General features: G+C 48.2%; 1 protein-coding gene across 3 annotated transcripts in view; it reads right to left on the bottom strand.

Annotated features, from left to right (window-relative positions):
* The window catches only part of LOC138453801 (zinc finger protein 2-like), a 292,098-nt gene that overhangs the window by 195,325 nt on the left and 69,509 nt on the right, over window positions 1-27,264 (bottom strand). For all 3 annotated transcript variants that reach the window (XM_069606970.1, XM_069606969.1, XM_069606971.1), the window contains exon 2: window positions 23,484-23,610. In XM_069606970.1, the coding sequence (XP_069463071.1) occupies window positions 23,484-23,610 (127 nt within the window). The remainder of the gene's footprint in view (window positions 1-23,483; window positions 23,611-27,264) is intronic.

Here is a 27,264-nt window from a genome sequence, read left to right as displayed (position 1 = left end):
TACAAACATCAATCTCGAGGATGTGCCTTTTTTAATCACATGTTCATCTAACAAAGCTTAATGATTGTTATTGTAGGCTCGCTTCATGGAACGTTTCACCAATCTACTGAGATACCCTCTACTTTTAAATGTGCTGCTTAGATGTTCGGCTTCACATTTGAAAGATTGTCTGGTACTGCTGTTTCTTCTTAAGCGAAGACTTTGTCCAAATGGAAGATTGTTTTTAACATGCTTGGCATGGTGACTCTGATACTTAAGTCAAGCATTTTTATCAGTAGTCTTGTGGTAAGGGTGAATCAATAAGGAACCCATAGAGTGATAGATGGTGATGTCAAGAAAGTTCACTTCGGCAGAACTCAGAGGAGCTGAATTTGAGATATCTTTTCTGGCTATTCAGCCATCCAACAAACATGTGGGCCATTTCAACTGAGCCAGACCATATAATCAAGATGTCATCAATATAACATAGCCAGGTGTTAATGTTGTTCTTTTAACGATTAATCTCAGTATATATAGTTGTGCTTTCAAACAAGTTGACATTGTGACAAGGCCTGCTTACAGGCTGTAGCAGGGAAGGGAGGGAGTCTATCCCAAGCATTCACTGGAGCTCGCACAAATGTGTACAGACCCCCTCCCATCCCCACCTTACCTATGATGATGGCGAACACTGACGGGGAAAACTGCAGCGGGAGGCAGCAGAGGGAAGCCACCACGCAGCAGCAGCTCACACTTCTTCGCAGCACACAGCCAGCAGCCTAACATAGACCAAGAGAGAAAGCGGTGTAGCGAAGCCTCCAGAAATCTGCACACCATTCAGGAAAAGAGGCCTCATTAATGAGGCTCCCACTTGCTCCGCAGAGATATTAAGATTGAAAAGGCCCATTGTAAGGCCGTTTGGAACAGGGACTTCAGTTCCTCAGACCAGAGATGCTTCCAGAAAAACGTGCAGGGATTACAAGCCCTTTTTGAAGCCTCCCTGAACACCCCCCCCCCCTTGAGCCAGGTAAGTGATTGGACAGGACGAGTGGCCAATCCTGGGAGGGGGTGGGGTATTTAAGGAGGGGTGTGTGAGTGAATAGGTGTCGGTTAGTTGGGTGAGGAAAAGAGACAGAGGAGGATGTCCAAGAGACCACAGGAGGCAAGACAGACTGGAGTGTGGAGGCTATTCCTAAAGAGGAGGTCTGTGAAGTGTTTGTGTGAGAGAGAGAGGAGAGTTGGAGTATTAGAGATAGAGTAGTAGTAGTAGTGGTGGAGTGGAATAGTAGTAGGAGCAGAGGTAGCATTAGTAGTGGTTGGAAGTAAAGGTAGTAGGTGATAGTAGCAAGGTAAGAATAGACGTAGTTGAGTTGTAGTCGGTAGTATTGGAGTGAGCAGGGCGCCATATCCCTGGGTGAGCAGGGCACCATATGCCTGGGATCAGTGACAGTGAGAGTGGTGTGCAAGGTAACATATCCCTGAGTGTCTTGGAGCAGTAAAGGTGGTAGTAGTGAAGTAGTGGTAGTAGGGAAATAGGAACATTAGTAGAGCGGGAAGAGCAACAGTGAGAGGGAGAGTAGGAGGGCTATTGGCGTTAAGCGAGATACAAATTATAACGAGGGGGAATAGCAAGAGGTGGGGAAGTAGAGTGAGACAAAGGAGGGGAAAGGAACCAAGGTAAAGGGATAGTTGGAAGCAAAAGCGGCAGAAAAAAATAGGAGTTGGAAAGGAAGTACGTTTGAAGTGTGGAGGTGGAAAGGCGAAGTGAGATATTGGGATAGTAACGTGGTGGCAGGAGAATATATTAAGGGATCAGTACACGGAATGGTGAAGTATGACAGGTTGTGAAAGGAGTGTGCATGACGCTGGGTGAAAGAAAGCACCATTCCCTATTCCCGGAGACTAACCAACGATAGGAAAGGGCAAAGCTAGAAGTTTCTGAGGGAGTCAGGTAGCCATCGTTTTAGGGCAAACACCTAAAGTGTAGAGAAGAAGGAAATCAGATAGGTGCTACTGATCGGTAGTAACTAACAGCCTGGTAGCGACGTCTGGGGCTGGGAGGTGGGTTCCAGGCCCGGGAAAGTTGAGAAAAAATGGACAGCCCTAGCGCCAATCATCCCCAGTCCCTTAGACCCCAAAGAATCATCAAGAACAGAAGCAGTCATTCTGACCATTACGTTTTTAAACAAACACCCTTGGACTTTTCATAAGAGTCAGCATGGTTATTTATGACGTGACACCCCGTCACAACATCCCGGTTCATGAGATTGGAAGCCATAGCAACCCCCATAGCATTACCTCAAACCTGCTGGAAAAATTGTTCCTGAAATTTAAAGAGGTTTCTGGTCAGGCGGTCTCGACACACCACATGTTGAAGCTGTTAGGAACTGGATGCTCACTAGTAATACCATCAAAACAGATGTCATGGTTTTAGCGCCCAACAAATTCGACACCTACCTTTGAAATGGCCCACTGACCTAGGAACCCCCATTCCCCTACTTCAAAAGCTTGGAAACTGGGAATCCTAAGAGACACCAATATATCCCTTAAATCACATATACAAGACACCACAAGGAAAATAAATATACCTCCTACATATCCTCAGAAAGATAGTCCCCTACTTGGAAGGCCACCAAAAGATCATCATCACCTAACACTCACCACACTAGAGAACTGCAATTTTCCCTATATGGGTCTGTACTCAGAAAACCTAAAAGTGCTCCAAAGTATCCAAAATAAAACTACTAGATGCATACTAAACCTCATGCATTACAACCATATCCCTCCACCTCTACAAACACTCCACTGGTTAACCACCAAATCCACAATAGAACTGAAAATCCTAAAGACCACCCACAAGATCACACACGCATGCTTCCGATCACTCCTTTAGCTTGCCATTGCATGCAGATACCTATGGTCATCCAATAAGACTAAACTAACACCTCTCAAATTTCAGCACAAAAAAAAACAGAGGCAAATCATTCTCTTCCATTCCCCCCTGCCTACAGATCAAACTGCTGATTACATCTCAAAATAACTCAAATTCAATACCTTCAAAAAATTATTCAACGACTGGTACACTGCCAACCTTGAATCACAAATTCACAAACCTAACACACCACCTGCTTCAACCATCATTCACCTAACACTTCACACACATGACTCCACTCCCTCCTTCCCAAAAGGCACACCCTTTTTAAACTATTAAAGCACTTAGACAACCCAGATGCCCCTCTCTACTCTCCTCATTCCACCTTGGTTAACACTTACATTTACCAACCTTTCTCCCCCCTTTCTATGTCTCTTTTACCACAAGAACACTTACCTGATATACACTATCAGACCCCATGGCACTTCGACCTCTTCCGTAAACTGCACTTACTTTCATTCCAACTGGTACGAATCTGAGAATATCGTACCTGCTTCCCTAGGGGGGAGCTCCTTCCCATGCGGCCAGGGAGATGATGCTGCTACCCGATAGTCCCACTGGGGGTGGTGCTCAGCGGGAGGAGGATCGCGTGAGGAGGGATCCCCCTGTGGGATCGGGTACGACTATCTGGGGAGAATGCGGTATCCACACCACACCCCCACCTCTCCTGCATATCCAGCCCCACTCCTTCTCATCCTCTGCCATATATTTATGCAGGGTCAACCCTACAAACAGTACTGTGATGAGGAAGAGCAGGGATGAGTTCAGGAAGTAGTGCCTGAAAGTACTGGGACAAGGACGATGCATGGAACCCTGAAGAGTCATCTAGAAAGTCACATTCAGCATACTAGACAATGTGATTGGCCAGATATAAAGATTGAAGAAGGTCTTGCCAGGAAGAGACACCCTCCCTGGACGTACCGCGAGAAGTGGACATTTGAGCAGAGGGAAAGGCCCGCCAGCTGGGACATGAACCAGGAGGTTCAGGCGTCAGTGGCAGGTGTGCCATGGCGACGCAGACAGAACAGCACAGGAGAATTAGAAGCAACAGTGAGAAAACGGCAAACCACACACCGTGAGGGCGGTGTGCCGGAATCGCTGAGTAGAACACTGCAGTGCCGCGGCATAAGAATGGAAAAAAGAGGAGCACTGCTGGGAAGCCACCAAGCCTTCCAGAGACTGGTAGAGAAACAGCAGAGAGATCCAAGAAGGTACCGGGGCTGCCAGGGTCTTGGAGGGGGACAAAAGATATTGCTATTCATAGGAGCTGGGGCTGAAAAACCTTTAATCTTTACCTGGGCAGACAGCTAACCGGGGAAGAAAGTAAATGAGAGAAAGAAGCCAGGTCAGGGATCCGCAATCTTCGACGGAGAAAGTAAAAGCCTCTGTGGAACTACATACTCTTTCCAGTATCGGGCAGATTAATGAACCGGGTCTGACTTGTCTAAAAAACCCTGAGAAAGGCCAGGGGAATTGAGACATTCTGCCATCACTTGTTGAACTGTCTAAGAAGCCTGAGAAAGGCCAGGGGAAGGGAGTCATTCCCCCATCAGTTGGTCAACGGTCTAGGAAGCCTGAGAAAGGTTAGGGGGAGGAAGACATCCCCCTAACATTGAGAACTGTGTATTAGAGGAGAGGGACATTGACCAAATAAGAACCCAATAGTGAAGACAACTAAGGGAACTTTTTAAAACCTGAACTTTGGGGTTTTCCTCTGAACACGATTGTGCTTGGGGAAGGGAGGCATTCCCTCAGTGTACAATCTCCTTTTCGAACACTTATCCGCCGTCCAGAAAAAGGGAGTTATTCATCTGGACCAAAGAGACTTACCCCTTCTTCAGTTTAGTTATAAGTGTAAGGAAAGGAAATAGGTTTCTGACACAGGATGGTGGACTCTAGTTTGGACATCCTACCAAACGCTGTAGTATTTTAGCTGAGGCAGGGAAACCGCTCTTAGGACTAGGGTAAAATAGGACTCTTTCTTTTTTTCTCTTAAATAAAAGTCTTTGCCAAACAACATGCCACTATTGTGTCAGACTCATACTTTTGTACCCTTACACAACCATACCTTCCTTTCATCGCTCCTTTCCCTTGCTCTCTCAACTAACCTGTTTGCCTGGGAGTTGTATAGAGCTGCTTAATCTGCTTTATGTTCTAGTACTTGAGAAATGTCCATCTCCAAAGAGGGGAATAGCACATACCTGCCTGGGACTGTTTCTTGGGCAGTCCTTCTCGCATGGAAAGTAATTTGAGTGCTGTATCCCAGTCCTTGTTGTGATACCAGGCACGAAAAAAAACGTCAGACCAATTGGACTAATAGTCCAATACCACAAAGCCATATTTATGTATGGGTTGAATCGCTTCGAACAAGCCTATAAAGTCCAACCCTATTTTTGTCACACGCTCTTGAACGTATCTCCATGCCTACGAGCGGAGCTAGTCTTGCTTTTCTGCTTCCTGTTATTGCCACATTCACGGCAGTTTAGTCTCTATGAACATCTCCATCCCTTTTGGCCCAACAGTAAGAATATCACCTTCTTTTCTAGGTCATTGTAATCCCCAGGTGATGAGCATGGGCCTTTCACTGATGACTTTCTTAATGTTTTGCTGAGGTAACATTTTGTTGCTGCTGAACAATAATCCACTTTCCATGTACAACTCTTGATTTGATTTTCCAAAACAGTCTCATGCCTTCTGGCACAACCCTCTTACCAGGCCATCCTGGCTATATCCATTGTTCTAACTGGGGCATTGTGGTATCTTGCTCCATTTTAACCACGCATTGTTCACAGTTGGGAACTTTTCTTTCCCTTGGTCATCTACAGATGCCATGACACATTAATCTTTGAAAAATGTTTGGTCTTCTTTTAAGTGAGGGGAATGCAAGACATGCAACCTACCTGCAAATTTATCCAGCCTGGTATATGCAGGATGGTGAATGTATATTCTTGCAGCAGTGCTATGATCCTGGCTAGTCTAGGTGGGTTGGGCCCTTGTGGGCATAGCAGGTGAATAAGTGGTTTATGGTCTGTTACTAACAGAAATTTAACACCCCTCCTCACATGTCCGAAAATAGTCAACCCGCCAAAGCACACACCAACATTTCATTTTCAGTAACGGAATTAATCTTTTCAGGTGCGGACAGCGACTTAGACACAAACGCTACCACGTGCACAACATCCCCTTGCCTTTCCATCAGGGTGGCACTCCATATGCACTTGTATCCGTGGTGATGTAGGCATGCCACTTAGGGTTGAATGGTCTGAGGTATGGTGCTTCCAGTATCATTTTCTTAACAAGGCCCAAATCCAGTCTCTTCAAAGTCGGTGCTTTTCTTCTGCAGGATTCTCATGTTGGCAATCTTTTCAGGTTTTGCTTAGCAATCCACTATTTCCAAGAAACAACCCAAGTTCATCCTTGTCTGTAGGCCCTAGTGCATCAACAACTGCTTTCAACAGATTCAATTTGGTTGTATCCATTTAGAAGTGATCACATGGCCCAAGGAATCCACTTCATTTGTTTTGGACACACGTGGCTTGATTTAACTTGATGCCCACATCTTCTAACTTGTTGAGCACATCCTGTAGAACTTTGCCACGGATGTTCACATGCAATATATATCAAGATATCATCTTGAAAATAGGAAACGTTATCCACCTTGAACAGCAGAAACCCCATCGTCCTCTGGAAACAGAGGCTGCAGAGTGGCCAAACGTTATGCAAATGGGGTGACGAATGCTGTTGATGGTTTGGGATGTTTGTTTAACTTTATCTGATGAAGTGCATCACATATAGAGTTTGTAGAAAACTTGCTTCATTTAACATCAGGATAAGCTCATTTATACTCAGTAAAGGGTAAAATGCCCATTAACATTTCCTGGTTGGGACTGAGTAGGTCAATGCAGATCCTAAATGTGTTAAAAACACTGGCCTGAGCTATTCCAATGAATCAACTGGGTTCACCATCTCTTCCTGTTGCATCTTTCCCAACTGGTGCTGCTCTGGCTGTGAGAAGAACTGTAAGAACCTTGTGTTTCACCTTGTGTTTCAGAGGGATCGCCTCCAGGCTGAATTGCATACAATGCAGATTGCGATTGATGCACGCCAACGATTCAGAAAACAGCTTGAGATGGTCCCTTGCACACTGATTGCATCCCAATGGTTAATTTATTTGATCCACCTATCCTCAAGTGTCCACATATTGTCGAATAACTCCACCTGCATATTTGCAGCGCATGTACCTCATTAACAGGAAGTTCACCTGCCACATACATGCGTTTCTTCCAACACCCTAGCAATCTGGAAAGCCATATCCAACATAATAGGCTTTGCTTGGAGGAATTTATCTTGTACTTTTTTGTTGTTGTTGACTTTAAGCATATCCAGATCATGGCCTCTCCAGTATTGCCTAACTCACATAATGCAGGCATCTCCCTCATTCTAATCACGTAGTAATCTACTGGTTCTGAAGCGCCTTATTCCCTGGTTTAAAATCATGGTCTATGTAGGATACTATTGCCCTTAATAGTGAATCTCTTGACTATCCTACTTATTGTTTCTTTATATACATCATCATTGTCATCTGCACCAGGGATTGATTCCTGCTAATCTTCTCTGCCCTTCTAGTCCCATGGCCTTCAAAAGTATTGCTTTTCATCTTGCTGGAACATAATTTGCCCATTCCAAAAACTCTGCATACATTGGTAAAAAGGGTAGAGGTGGTGTCGTGCAATGCATTTTGTCATTGCAGTTGCTGTTTTCAAGTATTGATCCAGACTCATCGCCAATTATGTAGCGGTTTGTTATCATACATGTGTTGCTTCAAATGGTTGATCATTGAGCTTCAATCTTGATGTGAACTGAACGCACATACTCTTTGCTTCCATCCCGGTCCTGCCATAATCCCACAATGATCTTTTTCAACTTGCACCACACACTCTCCATATATGTTCGGCTAAAACACAGCAGAATATAACAACGCAAGCATGAAGGTGCCCGACAAATAAAGCACTAGTTTGGCTATCAAGGTAGGTGAAGGACAAGCTGGAGCTCAGGTCGTACAGTGGGAACAGAGCAGTGCCGAGAAGCACAGTAGGAGGCAGTGGAGATCTCGGGAGGAAAGTGCTAAAGGGAGAGGGTTCTGGAGACTATAGTAGGGAGTGAATCTGATGCACCACAGATGGGTTAGCTCACCTCCTGTGAACGAGACCGGCACAGGACGAAATGGAGAAGTGGGCAAGAGGACCCACCCACCCCCCTGAGCTGCTATCCATTGACAGACAGGAACTGCATGATTTTCTGCCTAAACTTAGAGGCTGAAGGGGTACAGAAACAGCCTGCAAAGGAGTGGAAACACGGCAGAGAGCCAAGGAAGCAAATGAGCATGGGACACAGGTGAATACTGATTGATTCCGCCTACATTCTCTGTTGTCTAATATGCAGAGGTTCCAAGGGTGCTACATTTTTTTCCATACACTTCCTTTCTCTTTCTATGGTGTTTCTAGCACCGGTTGAGCTAGTTAAATAATATGGCTGTTAATGGTAACAAATCGCACATCTTCTTCCATTACTTAAAAAAATAGTTTTTATTTAAAGCGCAGGACTAGCTTGAGAGCAGCGCAGCACTGTACAGAGTGTGGGTAGCCGGATTTGGTGTTGGCAACGTTTAACAGTAGCGCAGTACTGTGAGGTCTGTGCGTCCATTGGAATTAGTCCTTGGTCAGGTGTTGTTGAAAGAGCCATGTTTTGAGAGTTTTGCGCCATCGAAGAATTGTGGGGGCATTCCAAGCTTACACCCGGATCGAGTAGCAGAGGGTGGGTGCATGACAAGAGAAGGATTGTTTGCGGGTCCTCTCTTTACGGACGAGTTGTGCTTCCCTTTCGTACAATAGTTACCATAATCTTCGTATCCTTTCCCGATTATACATAACATAACATGATTATTTCACGCATGTATCTTGACAATAGGCAGAGAACAGATGGTGTTAACCAACTTAATGGGTTTAACTTTATCAACTGCAGAAAGATAAACGATGGACTTGGCCTTCCCAGGATTGAAACCAGTCGCCAAACAGCCAAACAGAGACTCCTGGAGTGGATGCACATGTTCTCTGGGGCAGAAACCACGTTACAGAGAACTTACCAAAGAAGATAACAGCAGCTTTTAGTTTGACTTTTTTGATTTTGATGTTTCCTGGATGTGAACATGTACTCTATAAAATGCACCCGCCATGTTATGTTAATACTGATGCCTAGGAATACTAACCTGCTCCTGCTGTCGTTCTGATCATCCAAAGATATAATTTCCACAACCAATGCAATTAAGTGCCTACAGTGGCAGTGACAGTAGGTCGAAGCTACGTTTGACTTTCTGCTTGGTCATGGCCTTCAGATAAATGTAATTACTTGCTATGTCAACACGTTGTTGCCTCTTAAAGCCCTGCATGGCCAGGAAGAATCTCTCTCCTGCAGCTGCAATGGAATCTATGGAATATAAAGCACTATTAAAGACATCCATTTGGTGACAAAGTGAAACATTGGTAGAAAAGAGTTTATATGCAATCTTGCTCCCCTTTCTGAAAGGAGCGGTGAGGGAATCGGGTGGACCACGACATGCCATGACAGTGGGCAAGTCCACCAGTGTTCTTCTTTGAGTGCATTAGTAGCTGCTCAATGGTTATATCTAGCTTGGTCAGGATGCCCCAATATAGGGATAGGGTGATCTACCTATATCTTTTAATTCCATGTGCCATGCTCATTGAATTGTGTACTCATTCCAATGTATACTCTGTTTTAAATGTTTATATATTGTGATTTACCCCTTTCGGGTCTTGCTATTTTTGCTATTGTGGTCCTGCCTCACAGCCTCACAGTCATTAGGTTTCAGGTATGGAAGGTACTGACAAACGTGCAAAGCAGCGATCCCTTCTGATAGGAGCGGCCATTCTCATTTCTGTTCTTTTGTTGTGCTTCAGTACAGGAGTGCCTTGTGCAGCTGGGTGTGACCTGGGGCTGGTACTGGTTCCACATGGTGTGTGGTGTGAGGAGGTTCTGACCTTTGGACTGTTACAATGTCTGACCTTAAACATCTTTACAATGTCAGAACTATTAGCCTCTGGAATGTTTCCTTCCTTATCTCATCCTTCTTTGCTTACCCTTTGTACCTGCTTCAATTATTTTCCACATAAGCAACACGCATGAATAGGTCCTTGTTGTCCTCTGCCTTTGGGCAGCCTGCCTTCATAAAAAGTGTCAAGGAAATGGCCCACTCATTGGGATGACTCTAGGGAACCATGCCCACAATATCCTTACAATAGTGTGAGCACATCTCAAGCCCCTCATGTACCCACAATACACATATACAAAGCATCAATCTCCACTCTATCACTATTATTATGTTTTTTATACTCTGCCAGTTAATCACTATAGTAGTCTCAAAGTGTATAAACTTGTCAGAGTTAAGCGGCATTGCGTTCCACCCACGGATCACAGGACCACAGCCTGTTTAGGATCAATTGACTAAAAATCATGTAATACAAAAGGAAAAAAGGAAAAATGTATTGGAGTAAAATCTGTTGTACATTGTAGAGATGTAGCTTCCAGTCACCACAACACTCAGCTTGCATAAACAAACACATAATGTTCACCATAATTATATACTGAATCCACAATGTCGCAGTGTGCCCACGTTTGGTTTAAGCCTACTTTCACCTTTAGGCGAGTTGTTAGATCCGGAAGAGGCTGGGAGTCAACAGTCTTGGAGATTTAATGTACTATTACACACTCTCAAACTGTCGATAAAGGTGACATCTTTAGTGAGAATGAAACAAGGTTTCAGACAGAACTATTCAACATTTTCATGATAATATTCATCATCAAGTTTATTCGGATTTGCATATAAAAAACAATCCATAAAACCATTACAAAATACATACAGTTATGACATCATAAAAACATGTCATTTTAACACCACAACGGAAACAATGAGCAGAGACGGTAATCAGTAAAATTACTTAATCAGTGTATTAAAAAACAATTCTTGGTCAGGGCAATATATCAAGCAGTCATTTCCTATGACAAAGTGATAGTTTTAAGTACGAAAGTAACGACCAGCCCACTTGAGGTGAGCTTGCACATTGGAGATAGGTTAGGGGTAGTCCTATACTGCACGACACCCAATTCCTTAAGTAGTGGTCGTATGAGCAGGTTTCTTGCCTTAGCATATGCAGGACAAAACAAAATCAAATGTGCCAGGTCCCCAAATGAAGCTTTGCAAATTGGGCAAGATCTATCTGGACTCCCCTGGCCCATGCTGCCACCACAGTCTTTAGGGGGATGCAGTTAAACCTCGCCCTTGACACGAGGATCCTATCCCTAGGAAATTCTGCCCATAATAGGTAATGCTGAACATGATAGTTATCAGGCCTCGATTCATTGGCTTCATAATTTCTCTGCTTTCTCTATCCAGGTGTACAGACTCATGAAAACAAACAGCAATTTATCCACCTAGCTGTTACCTGATATGAGCCAACCACGGGATCTTGGCCCCGGGTCCTTGACTATCAAGAAGGTAATCAGTTCATGGGTGAGTGTCACGCTACCATTAGCCCATAACCTGAGACAGTGTAATACTGGCTGCAGGGAAATCATTTCACTGATTGGTGTGCAGCCCAATTCCATCAAAGCTCCAAAGTTAGGAGCCGAACTTGGCAGCCCCAACAGATTTTTCATAAATTGGTTCTCCTAGGTCTGGATCGCATTGACACCAGAATACCCCCACAGCTCCATCCCAAATGTAGCTACCGAAGCTGCTTTTCCCCATGTACAGCTAGAGCAAGGGGGCTATCGGTTTTGCTTTGAAGAAGGACATTGCCCTAGAGACCCCACCCAGAGCCTGCTTAAACTGCAGAGCTTGTTTATTAACGTAGGCCATAACACCCATGTTGGCGGAAAATCTAACACCCAAATAATCGAAGGGGTCCACCCTGGGGATAACAATGGTTGAACAGTGCCTGGCCCTGAAATTGATCCTTCGTCTCCCCTTCCAGCAAGACATCATCGCCGACTTGGCTGCGTTTACCACCAAGTCCAGGCCCCCCATGAAGGCGGCATATTCCGTTATAAGAGCCTGCAGAGCCCATGGTGTACAGGCCATCAGAACTGAATCGTCCGCATACACCAGGACTGGTAGGGGCCAGGCACCCAGGTTTGGGACATCAGGGGAAGACCCTAGTAGGTGCTTGTAAAGACCGTTTATATTTATATAAAAACAGAATAGGAGGGGCGCCAGCACACATCCCTGGCGCACCCCCAATTCGACTTTGAAGGAGCTTGTGCAGCGGCCACCAACACCGCTCCTCACACAGGCTTCAGTATTAACATGCAACCTCGCCATAAGGTCCACCAGTGCACCCGGGCAATCCATGGACCTGAGCATGTCCCACAGCTTTACACGGTTGACTTTGTCAAAAACTGTGCTCAGGTCCATGAATGCCAAGTATATGGGATCCTCCCTCAGAACGAATGAGCCAGTACCAGATAGACATTAAGGGCCTAATTCACAGAAGCATGTTATAATGGCAAAACCCTGTAGGAAAACACTCTGTGAATTAGGCCATAAGTGTCTGTTCTGCTGTCCATAGCCCTGGTCTAAAGCCTAACTGGACAGCACTACGGCAGGCGTGGCCTGACGCGCATGGAGTGAGGACGGCGCTTCCTTGAGCTCCGGGCGGGCCGCGCAGTCGGATCCTTTTTCGGGCATTACGAGTGCTGCTGTGCCGTCCTCTCAACGGTGCAGCTGTTCATAAGGCGATTACCCGTGTGTGGCACCTTTTCCCGACGGAAATCGGAGCCTGGGCACCCGTAGAATCGACCCGGCCCGGCTCCCCCCTACCTCCCGAGGGAAGTTTCCAAGATGGCGGCCGCATCACGTCATTGACTTCGGGGGGCTCGTGGAGACCGGGACACCCGCCTGGCTGACCGCTTGTTCCCTCTGCTGACTGCCGCCACCCAGGGGCCCATGCCATCCCTCGGAACGAGGCCCCACAGACTTCTACCAGGATCGAGGGACAGCATCACGGAGGCCCTCCGCTTCGCGCCCAGACCCGGCGCCCCCGCGGATTAGACACTATCGGCTCCACAGACTCTGAGGCCCACTTGCCAGAGCCCCGGCCTGAGGGGCGGCTGCCCACTCGCCGCCAACTGGGGGCCGCGGCTGCTCACCCGGGCGGACTCCCATACCGCGGCCGCGTTCGGCCTTCTCCTATCGAAGCCAAGAAACTCCACCATGGCGGCCTCAAGAAATAAGGCCAAAAATGCCACCATGGACCCTTTCGTCACATCTAAGTCTCAGCCCGCCTCCCAGACCACACCGGCAGGCCCAGCACCGCGAGCCAGCTCGGAGGAAGACACCAGGCACAATCAGGTACTGGATGCGATCGCCGCCCTAAGATCATCCATAGAATCGAAGATAGGCGAAGTCAAAGCCGACATCCAACTAATAAGACAGGATGCCCGCAACCTGACGGAACGTGTCACCGCCATTGAATCTTCCCAGAAGGACAGGTCCGAAGACACGGCTGTCCTAAAGTCGGAGGTTACAACTCTCAAAAACAAGGTGTCCCTTCTGGAGGCGAGGTCCGAGGAGGCGGAAGGCCGCGCCAGGCGCAACAACATCAGGATACTGGGTGTACCGGAGGGGACAGAGACTACGGACCCGACGGCCTTTGTGGAATCCTTAATCCAACAGGAAATCGGGGTGGCAAATCTCTCCCAGGGCTTCGCCATAGAGAGGGCTCACCGGTCCCTCCAGAAGAAACCCCCCCCCAGGCTCCTACCCTCACCCCATCATTGCGAAGGTTCTCAATTTCCGGGACCGGGAGGTAATCCTGAAATTCTCACGAGAAGGTGGAGTAATAGAGCGGGGCAACTCTAAAATCACTATATACCCGGATTACACTCAGTCGGTTCAGAAAGCTAGGAACTCTTTCGTACCAATCAAGGCTAGACTGAGGAATTTGAATCTGAAATATATGCTGCTCTACCCCTCCAGACTGAAAGTGCTTTTTAAGGGAAGGGCAGTGTTCCTGGAAACTCCAGCGGCGGCCACTATGTGGATGGAACATAACAACCTGGCCGAGGTCCCCGCTGACTCTTCCCTCGGACAGCATATTGAAGACAGCCAGGGATGACACGGATGCCCTGACCGGGGCACCCGCCCCCCTACCCCACCCTAATACACCCTAAATGGTCAAAGAGCCCCGACCCACTTGAAGCAAAACTACAAAAAGAGTACGCTAAAAGATTGCGCGGCCCATCGGACTCCCCATGCGCGTTTAAGGACCCTGTTCCCGCGAGGGACCAGTGCGGGCCAGTTGCCAGCACATACATACTCGCGCTAGACACCCGGATGGGGACAGACAGCGCGAGAGCACCCGAGCACTGCACCGTTGTGACAGGAGCTGGGTGCACCAGTTACAGTTGTTTTTTTCAAGTTGTTGTTGTTCTAACTCTCCCGCCTCCGAGAACTCTTACCGTCTCCAAAATGAACCCTAAACTAAACACCGCAACAGATCGTCCCCCACGGTCTGGACAGGTCATGGCCCGAGACAACATACGATCAACCCTCGGAAAGGTGGGGGTTTCCCTGCGGATATCTGAAGTCGACGCACAATGGCATCGAAACCTAAGGTGATCACGTGGAACGTCAGGGGAATGGGGTCCTACCTTTGTAGAAACCGGATACACTCCTACCTGAAGAGAAAGAAAGTATCCTTCGCCCTACTACAGGAAACGCATCTCCCCACGGATCTTGGGGACAAACTAACGAAATACTGGGGCGGCCAGGGACATGGCTCATCCTACTCGAAATATGCACGGGGAGTGTATACATGGGTAAGCCCGGATACCCCCTTTCAACAACTGGGCGTAGAAAGAGACAACGAAGGAAGATACCTGATAATGTGGGGCATGCTGGAAAACATTCGGCTATGCATAGTGAACTCATATTTCCCCCAACATGGCATTCCCTCCCACCTTAGGAAGCTATGCGCCAGAATCATGCTCCATAGAGACCATACTGTAATATGGGGACGGGACTTCAACTGTGTCATGGATGTTGCAATGGACAGGTCTACCTCACCGCGCACACCCAACACTACACATGACCGACATCTGGTGGGACCTGCACCTAGTCGATAGATCCTACTCGTTCTACTCGGCCCCCCACAACCTCCACACCAGGATAGACTATCTCTTCATAGACAATGAGCTAACTTCACAAGCTGAATCTGCGTCCTACCTGGGTAGATCGATATCGGACCACTCTCCACTAGTAATGCAACTCTGTCTGAGAGGCCCTAGGCCCCCTATCCCGATGTGGCGCATGCCAACAGAGGCCTTGACCGATCCCGCATTCAAGGAAACCCTAGCTGAGAAGCTTGAGGAATATATTGACTTCAATAAGGGCTCAGTAGACAAGTGGAGTACACTTTGGGAAGCAATGAAGGTGGTGACGAGGGGAGAGGTAATCGCCGAAGCAGGCGGGATCAGGAGGCAATTGAGACAGGTACTGGAGTCAGAGGAGGCAAAGATTAAGCACCTTGAGAGTACACTCCCCCCAACGATAGAGACGGAAGCCAGGCTGAGGGAGGTTAGAGAAGACTGCAAAACCGCATGGGAGAGACTCTCGAAGTTCGACTTTTCCACACGATCCGCGAAGGCACACAACGAAGCGGACAAACCGGGTAGGATACTTGCCTGGCTATGCAGAAAAGAACACCCAAGGACGGCAATAACTTTGATCAAGGACAGCGGGGGCACAGCCCACAGGACACAGCAAGCTATAAACGACACCTTCTCTGACTACTATGCCGAACTATACTCCCACACCAACCGTATACCCAAGGCGGATATTAAGGACACCTTGGAGGAAGTCGGCCTACCCAGACTGAATCAGGAGCAGAGAGACATGCTGGGGGAGCCTATCACGCCCGAGGACATATCCGAGGCGATCAGATCCCTCTCCACGAGCAAAACCCCCGGAACAGACGGCCTTACTCCGGAGTTTTATAAGGCGTATGAGGAGCTCCTATCCCCCATACTACAAGAAGTCTACGCGGAGGCATTCGAAACTGGAATGTTACCGAGTAGCATGAGAGAGACCCTTATAGTCCCACTGCTTAAGCCTGGCAAACCACCTGAAAACTGCGACTCATACCGCCCAATAGCGCTCCTGAACTATGACAGCAAAATACTAACAACCATTTTGGCAAAAAGGCTCTCGAGAGTAATAGGAACCTTGGTACATGAAGACCAAACTGGCTTCGTTCCGGGACGTAACACCACGGCCAATCTGCAAAGACTTCAGCATGTGATAGCACATACGGCCGAATCCACCGAAGACCTGGCTGTGCTGTCACTGGATGCCATCAAGGCTTTCGATTCGATCTTCTGGGAGTGGCTGATCGAGACCCTGAGGGAATTTGGGCTTGGCGACCAATTTGTTCGTTGGGTTGAGGTGCTCTACAATGATCCAGTTGCGAGAGTGAAGACTGGTGGCATGATATCGGAGGCGTGGCCCATCCAAAGAGGAACCAGGCAGGGATGCCCCCTCTCACCAATGTTATACATCCTGGGTCTGGAACCGGTGGCGATTTATTTCAGGAATCAGCTTTTTGTTGCCGGTATTAGCTTGGGCGGAACAGACCATATCATCTCCCTGTATGCCGATGACGTCCTCCTGTACCTACGAGACCCCCAGGAAAACGCCCCTACAGCCCTGGATATCCTAGACAACTTCGCAAGATACTCTGGGATAAAATTTAGCCGCCAGAAATCATGCTCCTTTCCTTTGGCCGGACTCAGAGGCAGGAACACTGACAAACTCCCTGTGATTGGGATTCAATGGCGGGTGGAGGCGTTCCGTTACCTGGGCCTCACCATTAAGCATACGCCGGCCTCTACCCATGACTGCAATACGGAGGTGGCCATGTCCGGAGTACGCAGATCTATCAAATTCTGGTCGAAACTGCCGCTCTCAATGATGGGTAGGGTGGCAATATCCAAAATTATAATATTGCCCAGATTTCTTTACTACTTCACAAACATAACATACTATATTCCACCACCCTTCTTCAGGAAGCTAGAATCCCTACTAAGAGATTTTATCTGGGGCCGAGCCAGGCACAAGCTCACACTGAACATCCTTACGCTCCCCCATGCCGAGGGCGGCGTCCAGCTTCCCGACTTTCAGAGGTATTACCTGGCGGCACAACTGACTCATATCGCAAAATGGCTATGTGACGATCCTTCGGCAGAGACGAATCTCCTGCGCCAACTAACCTCACCCATGCACCCCAAGGAGCTAATATGGAACAAGCAGGTTGGGCCTCATGACCCACCTATGATTGCACAGCTGGGGCGACAGGTATGGACAAAAACCACCGCTATGCTGGGGCTACGGGACTTATACGCACCTGAGATTCCCATCTTGGCAGACGTGTGCAAAACCAACAGCGACTTATCGGCAATGAGGAGATGGGAGCACTACGGCCTCTACTCATGGGGAGACATGTTTAGCGATGGGCAGTTTAGAGACTTTGAATCACTGCAACAGACAGACGGACTCGCCCCAGGACAATTCCTATGGTACCAGAAGGTGAGACAGGTTGCCAAAGAAAAGTGGAATGAATGGCCTGAGGAGCCGGACACACACCCTCTTGTGCGGGAATTGTATGGTGTCGGTGACGGCTGGAAACCGACGTCGAGGTTGTACACCCAAATAAATGATAGGCCCAACCCAAGAAGCGCACGCCTGAAAGAGAGATGGGAGTCTGATTTAAGGACTGAAATCACAGAAGGAGAGTGGTCGAGGGCCCTATCATACCCGAAGGAGATATCCCGGAATGCGAGGTTCAGGCTAATTCAGCTCAACATCCTCTACAGGACTTACATGACCCCACACAGAATAGCCACATTCTCCGACAAGGTGGCCCCAACCTGCCCATGGTGCACTGCCGACCATGCCGACATGATCCATATGTTCTGGACCTGTCCTAAAACACAGAGACTCTGGTCCGCCGTCGAACAGACCTGTAGGAGGGCTGGGTTGGAGATATACGAATGGACACCCAAGGAATGCCTCCTGGGTACCCACCCCAGGCTGAGTAAAATCAAACACCTGGTGAAGTTTATGGACATTGCTTGCGCACTCACGAAGAGAACGATTGCCATGGCCTGGAAATCCCCGACTGGCCCCAGATATGAACCCTGGATCAAGGAGATGCTAAGATGAACAGAAGCCGAAACCAAGGCGTGGGAGGAGGGGATTAACCGAGGCGGAGAAGACCCAAGAACCGCGCTGGAGGCCTGGAAGTCCCTCCTGAGAGACTTGATCTTTTCAACGAGCCTCAAGCCCCCTTGACTCTGCCCCCCCTGGACCTTCAAGTAAGTTCGACCGAGAAACTGCAATATCAAACCCACACTCCCCTCCACACTACGCCCCAGTATGATTGGCCAGATCCCACCGACCTGAGACAAGGGTCCGGATATAAAGCGAAGAGCCCCACACCTCGGAGGACATGCGGACAGTTAGTGTTACTTTTGTTGTTTGTTAGTTGCTTATTCTTATCAAGCTCAAATTGCATATATGTTATACTTTAGGTGACTCACCCTCACCATGCTCTTGATGTTTTATTGTACATATACATAAATGCTAATAAAAACATTTAAAAATAAATAAACTGGACAGCACTACTTGCAACCCAGTCCTCCAGTTGGGCCAATATAGCCCTGCCCAATATTTTGAAGATTGAGTCCAAAAGTGAAATGGGTCTATAGGAAGCAGGTGAAGCCCGGGATCCCTTCTTATAGATAGGCTGGATTATGGATTACTGACATGGACCATGAGGGTGAAATTGCCCCCCGCATATATAGCTTTAAATCCTTGGGTTAGCACTGGTGCCCAAAGGTCTGGCTCCATAACAAATAGGTCTGCCAGGATATTATCGGGCCCCGGAGCTCGATTACATCGCTGGCAGCCCATCTCATCACTGCACTCTGGTCTTCCCCTTTCTACTGGTGCGTCTCCCACCACCCTCCTCCCCACACTGTAGAGTGGGGAAAAATGTTCCAGCCAGGCCTTGTCTAAGATATCATAAGTTGGGGTCTCCATAGTGAATTTATAATGAGGGCCCTTCCGGTCAATTTCCAAGAATAATTTTGAATCATTCTCACTTGCTGCTACCACCCAGGTTACCCATGCTTATTCCTCTATTTCTCTTTTCCTGATAGTCAGAGCTTTCTTATAGCATGATCTGGCGCTCCTAGTGGTGGTTTTAGATGCATTGTTACTGCTCAGGACCTCCAATAAGTTCTTCCTGGAGTTGGAACAGCCAGAATCGAAACAACCCCTCTACTCTTTCCTCCTTGTTTGCCCGTAGCGCAGGAAAACACCAGAGAGAGCCACAAGCATACTTCCGAACTCCTCCAGTATGTCCCTGCTCTCCAGGTTCCCCGACAGCAGAGTTTCAAGTTCGCCCAAACTTGACACTACTGCCTTTTTTAGTAGTTCCTCTTTCCTATCATCCCTCCATTTGAGCCTACGCCTGGAGGTGTCTAGTGATACTTCCAGTGGATATGCGTGGCTGGACATATCCCTCTCTACAACTGACTTAGTCCACAGTTTGATGGGAAAATGATCACTACAAATATCGAGCAGTACGTCAAACCCCCTTATAAGTCCTCAGTGCACTAACACAGAAGTAATCTATTGTGGAACTGCCTAATGCTGTGGAGAAAGTAACTCTGCCAGGCATATCCTCATCCAACCGCCCATTTGTAGTCCGTAATCCCCACTCATAGCGATGGTGCCAAAGGCGCAAACTTTCCACACAAAGTTTAGTATCCATCATGGTGGGCAGAGGTATCCCAGCCACAGCGTCTTCTGAGGTGTCATATAGGTTGTCTACCAGCCCACCCCGCAGTTTTGCATTAAAATCTCCCCCAAGTATCCAGCACACATTCCCCAGAGAGAACCTTGTAGAGAGTTCCTCCAGCGTAAGGGCTAGAATGCCCAAACTATTTTTCCCATATTGCATGTGGGAACTATTGTAGAAATTCACTACAACTAGGTCCACTTTGCATGATCTACGAATTTTGACCACCCGGATGAAGGGCACAGGATTTGTCAGGACCACCTGCACACTCTCCAAGTGTGTTTTGACCAAGATGCACAACCCCCCATAACTTCTACCTCTCTTATTTTTCTCTGCCACCCGCTGGTATGAGACAAAGCCATCAACACTAATTTCATCCCGAGACCTTGTTTCTTGGAATAAAACAATGTCTATCTCGCTGAGTGAGTATCCTTTGTGACTCTGTACAAGCTAATCTAGTTTTTATTCCAGCCACATTCCATGACAATAATGACAGGATTTTTTCCATAGATTCCACATGTGGGGTGCCGTAGGCAGCATTAGGCACCACCTTTTGTGGCTGCCCAGGAGCAACTCCTGGGAACTGGCATCATTCTATATGGTCCATGTCAGTGAGACAGGCAAATTGGTTCTGAGATAGTGCTAGGTCAGGTACTCTACCAACCAGTTCAGTCACCCCCTTTTGCTTTGAGTCACACCGTATGAAGATGAAGATGAAGATTGGGCCACTTGGTGCGGTGTCCAGCCGGGGCCTCTGGGTCTATTTAGATGGACAAGGCTCATGGCCCTAGATATTACCCCTCGTTTCTCCCTATCTTCAGTGTAGAAGAAGTTTAACGGCACACACCAAGCCCTGTGATTATGGCTGGAAGTTCCCAGATTGGACTCGACCAAATACTTGGTCACCTGTACATTTTTAAAGGTTAGGACCACACAGTCACCAGCTATTGACTTGTTCTTGGTACCCACCGATGGTGTTCTACGGGCCATTATAATCATGCAGGGATCTATAAAATCTCCCTCAATATGCGAGTTAACCCACTGGGCTGATTTATTAATCAGGGGCCCAGAGATTTTGGAGCACACTGTTCCTAAAGTGAGTACGTTTAATATTACGCCCACTAATGGTAATGCTTCTGGGGGCAACTGCAGGGCATATCGCTATGGGTCTGCCTTATCCTGTGCCTGTGCCGCAGTTCTTCTGATTATTATTTGTTCCCCATTTGGAATACTTAGGGGTTTCAAGCACGGGGGTAATGGCTGGGAACGCTCTAACATCTGAGAGGGCGTATGTTGACTTGGAGGATGGCCTACATCGTAATGTATCTCCATAGGAACCACATGTCCGTTACCCCTGACCTGTTCCCCATATGATCCAGCATTTCTTTCCACGGCTTCTCTCTGGTCAGTCCTCCTCCCGGGGCAGTTACCGGTCAGACCTGGCTTGACCTTGTTACCCAGTGCCTATACCTCTTTTTTTAATGACCTCACCTGGTCATCCAAAATCAACACAGTGTTCATGATGTTTCTTTAAAAGTCATCAAGAAATTCATAACCAGTGACAATGAGTCGTTATTTGGCCCCCCCCGTCCCCTCCTTGGGTACTTAATAGTTCCATTAGCCCTAAGGTAGGGAAAGGGCGTGAATCCTCCCGGGAATCATTGTGCTGATCGGCCTGTTCCTGGGCACCCATTGCTGTAATCAGTGTTTGGGCAGTGGGTACCCCGTCCAGGCTGGGCAGCAAACCAGGGATCATCCTAGTGATCGTCATAGGGCTGGGGTTGGCCCCCTCCCCCTCAGCTATATTTGTTGACCCTTGTGTACATACAGGGGCAGATTTGCGCAGGGTAACCCGTCTACCTGTGGAGAGAATTGCCAGCTCAGCCACCATGATCTCCTCATCTAGGCAAATTACTTTTTGTAGGTGGGAGTCCGAAGTTCCCCCTTTTCCAGCCCAGCAGGGCCCCAGGCACACCGTCTGATACCACTGTTTTCTCCATCAGAGGGGAATTATCTTTAGCCTTTCCGACTTTCTTCGAACCGTGTGTGGCAAGGTGGCTAGCGGTTGCCTTGTGTTTCACCATAGTTAGCACCCCTATGCCACACACAAAATTAAATTCCCTTATGAAGTACAATTTCAATATAAAAAAATCCAAATTACAACTCGTTAAAATATAAAAGACTTCAAATTAATAATAATAATAATAATAATAATAATAATAATAATAATAATAATAATAATAGGTAAAACTCATGAGTTCCTAATTCATATGATCAGGATTGAACTTGCTTCAGCAAAAGTTAAAATAAGAAAGGCATCCTGTGCAAAGTTCAACAGGCAGTGCTTAGAGGTGAACTTAAAAATTGATGATGACGAATAAAATTCCTAAATAACAAATAGGGTCAGGATTCAAATGTTTTAGCACAAAGTTAAAACGAGAGATGCGCCGTGTGCCAAATTCAAAGGACAGTCCAACTACTTTGTCCCCTTGGCTAAAAATGAAATGAAATGGGACGGCTCTTCACATGGCCAGGGTTTTCGTTCCTTAGTGTGCGCACTTGCAGGTATTCCAAGTGCTCCAATGAATCTGGGTCGCCAAATCCCTAGTTCGCAGGGAATATCATTAGGCAACCTAATTCAGAAGTAACCCTTTTGTTCGCTGCCATGTCACTGTGAGGGAGAGCACGCCTGCAGCCCTCAAGGGACCTGCTAGCGGGATAAGCCTATCAATGGGCTTTTGGCAGTAGGAGACTATAAAATGCCACTCACCAAGTGCAATACTCCATCCAGTTTACAACCTCTTGAGGCACACTTTGACCTTAAGCATGAATTCAGATTGTCTATGATTGGTATAGGCAGGGAACGCCCGACAGCTTGAGGAGCTAATATTAAGAACAGCATAATAATGGTTCCATAATACTTAAAATAAGACAAATATCAGAATTACACAACCCCTCCAAAATAAAACAGAAATTACTTCAGAGTAAAATGTAATTTTTGTTATATTTGTATAAAAGCCTTTTTTCAAGAGAATCTTTAGAATATACCTTTAAGTTCAGTAGTATGGGCACAATGACTACATTTATGAAAGTGTACCAAAAGTCCAAAATGTCGATCTTTTTCAAAATGGCAGAAAAAAACTCACAACCAGATTTTGGGGGATTTTCTTTGAGACATACAGGGAGGGCGGTTGCCCTTCAGATTTTCCCAGGGGTCAAATTTCAAATGTCTGGGTTTGGCCTTTTATGAGCATAATTTGACTGGAGTGTAAAGCAAAATAAGCAGCTACGGTAAATCGATGAACGTAACAGCTAACAAACATTAGATACCGGGAAGGAAGATCATCCTACTTAACTAGCTGCACGACAAGCTTAAATGTAAAGAAAACCCCACCACACAAAGTCAACTAAGGTAATTCGGCTTGTCCAAAACTGCAAGCCATATGGATGAAGACAAATGAAAAAACGATTTACAGATAGTGCCATAAAAGGAGGTTAGGGGGGTTAACTAATGTCCTGATGAATCCTCATCAGCAGCTGTGCTTGGTGCCCCAGTTCATTTGGAATATTCCCATTTTGCGACTGAGAATCATGGCCATCATTGTACATTTTTTAGAAAAGATCAGACAGTGTAATTTTACCTAGAAATATCAAAGCTTTGTGAATTTCCTTCATCACGTTTCTGTAAAGTTCCCGCTGCCATTCGTGCAAAACCTTCCACTCTTCTTCAGAGAAGTAGACAGCAACATTGTAGAAAGCAAGAGGTACCTGAAAGAGAACATGTTACATCAAAGAGTCAACTACTTCTTCCAACAACCAGAACAAGGATTTACTATCTTGTTTCTTTGCAGACAAAGGGCGTTACATACTGTGATGCGGGTGGAGGGGTAAATGGTGCATAACTTACTGGCATAGAGCTGGGGTGGTGCATACAATTACCATCGTATCCATCAGACATTCAGGGAAAGAAAAAACAGTTTCATGAGGGCAGAGAGGCTGGAATCCGAACGGATTTCAGTTTGGTTTTCGCACATGGCTAAAACCATTCAGAATACACTGGCCGTCATGTAAATGGCATCTGCACTGCCTGCACATTGAATGCAGCATTGACGATTGTTTTCATAAATGGTCGTTCATTTTGAACGGAAACAAATGGCCTCCCAGTTTTCGATGGGAAATTAAAACCGTCCCTGAAAATAAAACAAATGACACGAGGACTGCTTACACGAAGTGTACACAAGTAGTCCCTTCCATGCCGTTCACAACACACTCAAAATAGATCCAAATGTGTTTCACAGATTTGTTTCCAGCTTTCTGAGGCAAAGTATTTTATATTACACTTTTCTAACTCCGTGTTTTATGTCAGTCCAGTAAGTAACCTGCAATCTTAGAGTCAGGCGTGCTCAAAACCAACATTTTTTAAAATAAATTATCCCATCTTATTCATGCCACAAAAAGTCAAATGTCACATTTTTATAACATGGGAGTCTGAATCTCTGAAGAAATCTCGCTCTACATGCCCCCCATAGCAGGCCTCGAAATGTGCCCTCGCCATTAGCCATTGTCAAGTGACGTTTTTAGAGAGTAAGAAATGGGGTAAGACTTTTTATGCCTGGCTAGTAGCTTACAACTTCACGTTAACCCTGCCCATAGGACCACCGTAGCAGGAACCAATCTAAAACCCCACACCGTAGCGGGGGCAGCCTAACACCCTTCGCCTCCGCCCCACAGCACTCACCACTCTTCCCTCCCGTCGTCCCGGTGTGGGGTAAGGCCGGCACCGCAGCCCCCCCCCCCACCTCCCCCCATTCCCCTCTTGCCGGCCTTCCCCCTTCCACCTCCCTTCCAGGCGCAAACAATCATAGGCGGAGACAATTGTACGGTTGGAAAGTTAATGCCACAGCAGCTTTATTTTTGCATAAAGTCTTGGAGTTATCTTACATACGATCCGTAATTCGCCACACCACAGGTTCTTCTACTCCGTGTGAGGTTACCTAGGGTCACCCCCCCCCCCTCCCCGTCGTCATCCCGAGGATGCCTCCGGGGTACCCCGTCCCTGTCTATCTTCTCTCTACCCCGTGCTCCGTTGTCGCTGATTGCCCCTTGCCCCCTCTGTATCGTGCCGTACACCACTTAACTTTGTTCCGTAGGCCCCAACTTGCCTCTCCTCCCGCCCCCTCCCCTCTTTGCTTCCCCCCCGGTTCCCCTTCTATCTACCGCAGGCCGCCCCTTGGCGCCTGGCAAGTTAGTTCCTATACAGACACCACCGACAGTGCCCAATACATCACATACATACACCGGGCCGGCCCCGCCCTCCGGTGCCGACCCCCCACCACTTTCTCCCTGCCTAAACGGTCATCATCTTGCGATGTCCTTCTGCCTATTGTCCCGTGCTAATGAGACTCCCCGTCCCTCCTTCTGTAGCCCCGCCTCCACCGGAGGCCCTCTTACTCCAGTTCCTTCCCCCCCCTGGAGGGCTTCCCCTTGTATACCTTAGTTGTGTTTTGACTTCGTTCTTTTGCCCCCCCCCCCCGACCCTCTCTTTTGAGTTTGGAATGGTTTCCAAGACCCCTATCACCCTCCCCTTTTCCCAGGGCCTCCCCCGAGTCTAGTACTCCGGGGGCACCGTATGATCTAATCTGTTGGCTGTGCCTTCCCCTATGGGCCGGACAGCGCTTTTCTACAGGGATCGCATTGTAACTCCGCCGGGCGACCTGAAAAAGAAAGACATTGGTTACAACACATTTCTTCCTAACGGGAGGGCGGGTGGGAAAGCTTCTTCTTGTCCTTGGTCGTGGTGAGGGGGGGGAACAGGAACCCAGGAGACGAGATCGCTCTGGAGGCGATCCTTGCCCTTTTGTAGTGGTCTACCCCTCTCCGGCTTCCTGTTCCCCCCCCCCGGCGACCCCCTCCCCCTATAGCGCTCCCCGTGTGCCCCCCAGCCACTTCCGGGCGTCCGCTTCCCTTCCGTCCCGCCCACCCCCTCCCCCCTTGTGAGTGATAGTTCCCCCCCCCCCCCCCGCCCCCGCACACCGCCCGTGAAGGGGGGTGCCGCGTGGGGGGGGGGGGGAGGGGCGGAAGGTCTCTGGCCCGGCAACCCCCACTAAGGGGCGGCGCCTGCCATGCCGCGTCCCGCGCGCATTCGCCCGCCGTAGCGGGGGCAGCCTAACACCCTTCGCCTCCGCCCCACAGCACTCACCACTCTTCCCTCCCGTCGTCCCGGTGTGGGGTAAGGCCGGCACCGCAGCCCCCCCCCACCTCCCCCCATTCCCCTCTTGCCGGCCTTCCCCCTTCCACCTCCCTTCCAGGCGCAAACAATCATAGGCGGAGACAATTGTACGGTTGGAAAGTTAATGCCACAGCAGCTTTATTTTTGCATAAAGTCTTGGAGTTATCTTACATACGATCCGTAATTCGCCACACCACAGGTTCTTCTACTCCGTGTGAGGTTACCTAGGGTCACCCCCCCCCCCCTCCCCGTCGTCATCCCGAGGATGCCTCCGGGGTACCCCGTCCCTGTCTATCTTCTCTCTACCCCGTGCTCCGTTGTCGCTGATTGCCCCTTGCCCCCTCTGTATCGTGCCGTACACCACTTAACTTTGTTCCGTAGGCCCCAACTTGCCTCTCCTCCCGCCCCCTCCCCTCTTTGCTTCCCCCCCGGTTCCCCTTCTATCTACCGCAGGCCGCCCCTTGGCGCCTGGCAAGTTAGTTCCTATACAGACACCACCGACAGTGCCCAATACATCACATACATACACCGGGCCGGCCCCGCCCTCCGGTGCCGACCCCCCACCACTTTCTCCCTGCCTAAACGGTCATCATCTTGCGATGTCCTTCTGCCTATTGTCCCGTGCTAATGAGACTCCCCGTCCCTCCTTCTGTAGCCCCGCCTCCACCGGAGGCCCTCTTACTCCAGTTCCTTCCCCCCCCTGGAGGGCTTCCCCTTGTATACCTTAGTTGTGTTTTGACTTCGTTCTTTTGCCCCCCCCCCCGACCCTCTCTTTTGAGTTTGGAATGGTTTCCAAGACCCCTATCACCCTCCCCTTTTCCCAGGGCCTCCCCCGAGTCTAGTACTCCGGGGGCACCGTATGATCTAATCTGTTGGCTGTGCCTTCCCCTATGGGCCGGACAGCGCTTTTCTACAGGGATCGCATTGTAACTCCTCCAAGACTCTCTGCGGGCAGCCGGCGGCAGAGAGTTCCCCCCACCCCCTTTCCCTCCTCCCCGCTTTCCATGCCCTTATGCACAACCCACTTTCCGTAGCCCTTCTATCCATTCCAGGCACATTAGCGCTGTTCCAACATCTGATAAGTGTGTTCCGTCAGAATCGAAATACCCAGGTACTTTTAGAGTTAACAGGGGATGCCTTACCCAGACCATACCTCTGTTTTTTAGAAATCCCCCCATCTTCCCGTTGATCTT

This window comes from Ambystoma mexicanum, chromosome 4p (genome assembly GCF_040938575.1).
Source record: "Ambystoma mexicanum isolate Mex_15411 chromosome 4p, UKY_AmexF1_1, whole genome shotgun sequence".
In the NCBI taxonomy this organism is placed as follows: Eukaryota; Metazoa; Chordata; class Amphibia; order Caudata; family Ambystomatidae; genus Ambystoma; species Ambystoma mexicanum.
This window is presented reverse-complemented; position numbering and strand designations above follow the sequence as displayed.